The 5,347-nt window shown below is 50.3% G+C and overlaps 1 protein-coding gene across 1 annotated transcript; it reads right to left on the bottom strand.

The window, feature by feature from the left end:
• Nucleotides 1-1,375: 1,375 nt before the first annotated feature.
• LOC119112926 (uncharacterized) lies at nucleotides 1,376-4,445 on the bottom strand. The gene is made up of 2 exons (XM_037237231.1): nucleotides 4,361-4,445; nucleotides 1,376-2,874 (listed from the first exon to the last, which is right to left on the bottom strand). Exon 2 carries the CDS (start codon nucleotides 2,807-2,809, stop codon nucleotides 1,901-1,903), a length of 909 nt encoding a protein of 302 aa, XP_037093126.1. The 5' UTR covers nucleotides 2,810-2,874; nucleotides 4,361-4,445; the 3' UTR covers nucleotides 1,376-1,900.
• Between the last annotated feature and the right edge of the window lie 902 nt (nucleotides 4,446-5,347).

Raw genomic sequence — 5,347 nt, forward strand, 5'->3', positions numbered from 1 at the left:
GGGGTGTCAATTTGATACCCCCCCCCCCCTGAGATCTCGGGAACTAGGAAAGCTAAAGACACCAAATTTACAGGGTCTGTTGACCTGTGCGTAAACTCACTCAGGTCAAAGTTTCAGGTTCCTAGGTCATGTCCTTCGGGTCAAAAAGGTCAAACAAGGTCAAGTTCCAGGTTGGTCTCCAAAGTTCCCCCAGAGCCTAGATAACCGTTTCTAAGCCAAAAGTCACATGTTCATTCAAGGTCAATAGCCTTGTTTGACTTTTTGAAGGTCAATGTGATCAAAATCATGCAAGATTACTTTGAGCTTCGCATTTGAATACGCGACAAAGATTACGCTAGGCAGTATGCTCCTAACACAAAATGTTGACCTGGGTCATTTTAGGTCAATGACCTATTCTGACCTCTAAGAAGTCTATGGAAGATGCATAATGCGGTTCCCGCTATCAGTAAATTCAAAATGAGCACCAGGAACTATCCCATACAGCAAGCAATAGAGTAACAAAACAGGTTGGTTTTGACCTTGGTGTGACCTTAACACCTGACCTTAGGTCAATTTAATTTGCTCATTTACCTGTTGTGTTGCTTACGAAAGCATCTCAGAGATGTATGGCTTCGTCCAACACTCCGTTGTTAGATAAGATTGAAGGACTATAGAAATTGCCTTCGCTGAAACCATGGCCTTTGACCTGACATTGGTCAGTTACCTTACAAGGTACACCTATATTTTTGATGCCAAACGATCCGCTGTTCAATTGGCTACAGCTAAGAAAAATTTGGCACAGTTACGCCGCCCTGTTCGGAAACCATTCGGGAAAAACCTTTGGGGAGAGTCAATTTGATCCCCCTCCCCCACCCGAGCGCGTGTTAACGCTAACATGTGAGGCAAACGCATTATTACTCTAAACTGCATTGGGAAATCCACCAAATTATTTTCATTGCATGCGTGGATATCCCGGTATCCTTGTAACTCAAATGTAATCTTCATTTTTGTCTGGTGTCCGTGGTCCTAGCTGTGGCATCCCAGCGGCAACCTTATCTTCAGGTTCACCAGCGTCTGCAGCAGGTAGAACTCCGGCTTACAGCCCTGCGCGGCGTGCTGGCCCTCAAACGGCATGGCCGCCAGCGCGGCGTCCACGGTCATAGCGGCCGCTGCGGCCGCGGACACGGTCATAAGCACCACAGAGGCCGGATCCGCGCGCGGTGCGCGTGTCGAAACATCTGCCGCCATGGGCCATGTGGAAAGAGAGACCCTGGCAGTGCCAGCACTGCAATAGCATCTAAGCGTCACTGTGCCGTGAACGGAATCAAAAAGTGCTAACCTGTCAACGCTTTCGTTCTTTTCATCACAAGTTCAGCGAGAAGCAAATCCACAAGAAAACTGCACGCATGATTTTATGACGCCCCCAGAAAAAGAAAAAAAAGCTTATGGCAAAACACTTCTTATTCATTATACTGCAAAACATCTAGTGACTGCAAAAAGCACTCACTTGATTCTATACGACGCTCGCTGGTCTCCAATAATTCCAGGTAGGTACACAGAGGCAGACAAGCCATCAACGCATCTACAAATGCCTTCATCATATGGCCGCGTACAAAACACTAATCATTACACAAACCCAGCAGCTCACACTGGCGCGCTCATCATCAGTGTGTACAGCTAAAAACAAATCCAGTTCAATAATCGAGGAACCATATAGCTTTTTACAATTCGTACCGGAAAGCCCGGCCGCATAAATTCAACAAAACATCCAGAAAACACAGCACCGCTTTGGAAAGGCGACAACAAGTAACTGGTGTTTAGCTGCTCAGCACAAACAACGCAGACCTATGACAGCATGTCACGAGCAGCTGCCAGTTCCGGCACTGGATAGTGACCTGACCGCGCCTCGCCGCCGACCTGCTCAGCCGTCCTTCAGGTTCACCAGCGTCTGTAGCTGGTAGAGCGCCAGCTTACAGCCCTGCGCGGCGTACTGGCCCTCGAACGGCACGGCCTCCAGCACGGCGTCCACGGTCTCCTGTCCCAGCTGGACGCCGCGGCCAGCGGCGAAGCGGCGCAGGCAGTCAGCCACCTCGGCGCGCCGCAGCGGCCGCAGCCGCACACGGTGCGCGTGCCGAAACGCCTGGCGCTCGGCGTCGGCGCCGCGCTCTCCCGCCAGGTCGTCCGTGGTGGCGGTGACGAGTGTCATCAGACGCACGTCAGCCGCCGCCGCCGCCGCGCCCACCGCCTCCAGCAGGTAGACGGCCTCGGGCACGTAGTGTGTGATGTCGTCCAGCGCCAGCAGCAGCCAGCGGCCAGGCGCGGCGGCCGAGAGCAGATCGGCGGCCAGCAGGTCTAGCGCCCGACGGTCGCGGCCAATCTCGGCGCCACCCACCAGGCGGCGCGCCGCCACTGGCCCGCCCAGCGCCTCCAGCCGCTGGCTGAGCAGCGTTTTGCCCGTGCCGACCGGACCCAGCGCCAGGAAGTCCAGCCGCTGGGCGCCCGAGCTCTGCGCGCGCCGCAGGTGCGCCACCAGCGCCGCCACGGCCGCCTGCTGGGCGACCAGCGCGTCCGATAGGGTGCTCGCCAGCGCGACCGTGTCGATGTCGGCGTCGGAGGTGACGCTACGGAGCAGCCACCAGCCCAGCAGGCCGGAGACGGCCACCGAGAACAGGAGGCCGGGCAGCAGCAGCGGCGGCGCTGGCTTCGACCGACGCCGTCGGCCGCTGGCGCCATCGCTGACCGGCGCCGGCACCTGACGGCCGCCGCTGTCTGCCGGTGCTGCCACCCGGCGTCTGACCGCGCCCGAGTCAGGGCCGTCCGAGTCGGCCATCTCTCTCCTTGAGTGTTGGCCTAATCTTTTGGGTTAGCTGCGTTACTCACGCTGATGGCAACATGCTGAAAAATATTACCTGTTACCTGCCATCGTGACCTACACTGTTGCAGTGGGTAATAACTTCTAACACAACCTAACACCATGTACGCCTGGTTCTGAGCCACGAGATCAGTGCACAACTACCTAATGTGGCACAGAAGTTGTGTCTCAACAGCTTAGAATGGTGAAAGACATAATGTATGTACATAACCTCACCACGGTACATTACTATGATGCAACAACAGTCCCCATTTACAACAAAGTGTTGTTAGGTTAACCACTGGCAGCCTGACATAGACATGATGCTGCATCAATCCGGTACAGTTTGGCGACAGCTTTCGATCACTGTCTTTTTCGGAGTGCAGCATGCTTTCTCCTCAGATAGTCATGGGAGGCACCAGCCCCAGCCTCCCCTTGTCAGGTAGGGCCAGAGTTACATTTGAAGTTAACTAGAGTCCATCACGATTGTATGGGATGAACAAAACAAAATAGGGCAAAACAGTTTGTGTCATGTTCTATGTCAGCTTTCAACTTGACCTGCTAAGAGACTTTGATGATATCTAGCCTCAGGCCAAAGAACCACACAACTCCCTCCTGCACCTCCTGCAGCATTTGCTGAATGACCCCCCTGGAGGACAAAACGTCAGCAAATATGAGAGTCTAAGCTCGCTCCACACCAAGTCCTATTTTGGTCAAATCCAATAACATCAGGGTGGTCTGTGGTGAATTTTGACCTGCCTGTGCAAACTTTCTTTGTTACTAAACATCTGCCAAAACAATCCTGGCTGACTCTGTCACACTTTTAAAAGCCAATCTGATCAAGCCAACACTTTTGAGATCTTATCTCTCCCCAAAAAGACAGGACAAGGTGGTTGACATCAATATTGAACTTAAGGTGTCCCACAAGTATCTGGGAGTACCAACCCCTAATTAATTTCGACTTTCAACATAAGGACTACAACCACAATGAATGAAAAACAGTACCAAAAAACAACAAATTTACTGTCAGAGGCGTGGGGCTCTCAAAACATTTTTGAGAACATCACCCCTCATAGTCCAATGTGCTTAGCTCCACTTTTTGTCAAGCAGCCTACAATTTCCTGACCCATTATGACAACATAGAAAGTAGGATGTGGGGACAGCCTGCTGCTCACATACAGCCCTTTCCTGTTATGGGCAGCTTCATGGTAAAGGACCCCAATTGCACGGATTTCATATATCTACAGTAATCCACAGAAACTTAACATGCTTAAATGAGTACTAGACTGCACAGAACCCTCAAAAAAATTGTGTTCCGTAAAGAGCAGACTTCAAACCCTTCATCACGCCATCCCCAGTACAAACCGGCGACATGCGGTAATCAGATTCGGCACTTAAAAACAGTCATCTCTCTGGCGGTCAATGTGTACTTTCCTACCTCATGTTACAAAAGAGCATTGTACATCAATCGTTGTTTTTAAGGCAAAACATATCACAATTAGTCATAAAACAGTTCATCTATACTCTTACCTTGGAACTTAACTAATTAAGACACCGAATATCTGACCGCCGCAAACACACAGCAGCCGCGACACCGGCGCCATTACTGCGCGAGGTCGTAACATTACTGCGCATCAAACAGCATCAAGAACTATAAAAGTATACGGGCCAAGGTAACAAGAATCCATGAAATTTGATCCTCGGCGCCAACGGGACGATGGGTTGCAGGGGGATTGGGGTCAAGTTAGGTTAGGTTAGGTTAGGTTAGGTTAGTTTGGGTTGGGTTAGGCTAGGTTAGGTAAGGTTAGGTTAGGTAAGCTTAGCTTAGCTTAGCTTAGGTTCTGGTCTATTCTCAGTTAGGTTAGGTTAGGTTAGGTTAGGTTGGGTTAGGCTAGGTTGAGTAAGGTGAGGTAAGGCAAGGTTAGGTTAGGTTAGGTTAGGTTGGGTTAGTCTAGGCTATACTCTGGACTATTCTGGCCTGTGCGTTTCATAAACGCACCTAAACGCCACAAGAAACTATTTGCATTGCATTATTATTATCATTATTATTACCATTATTATTATTATTATTATTACCATCATTATTACCTTGGTCCCATACATTTTTTATAGCTCTTGGTAAGCAGAAATATTGTAATTACGCAACGGCAACGCAGAAACGGCGCTGGGGTGCGGTCCTGGCGGTGCGGTGCGTGTCGCTCCCGGGGGCTCGCCATCGTAGTTATTAAAATTCGAAGGTAGGAGGTGATTCTACCTCTTTTGAGATTATTTACGACATGCTCCACCTAAAACACGACGAATGGTGTACAATGATGTTTTCTAACGTTAGGTAGGAAAGTACACCTACACCGAAATGTATATTTGGATCGTCTACCTGTACCTGTATGATTTCTTCTACTAACTCATGCTACTATTTAGGAGGAAAAACGACCACCGTGGGCTTTCTACGCGCAGCACGCATCGAACACAATCAGCTAACGTGAACAGAATTGCCCCACTAAAGTTAAGTTAGCTCCA

The sequence above is a fragment of the Pollicipes pollicipes genome, unplaced genomic scaffold (assembly GCF_011947565.3).
Source record: "Pollicipes pollicipes isolate AB1234 unplaced genomic scaffold, Ppol_2.1 Scaffold_2555;HRSCAF=2994_pilon_pilon_pilon, whole genome shotgun sequence".
NCBI lineage: Eukaryota > Metazoa > Arthropoda > Thecostraca > Pollicipedomorpha > Pollicipedidae > Pollicipes > Pollicipes pollicipes.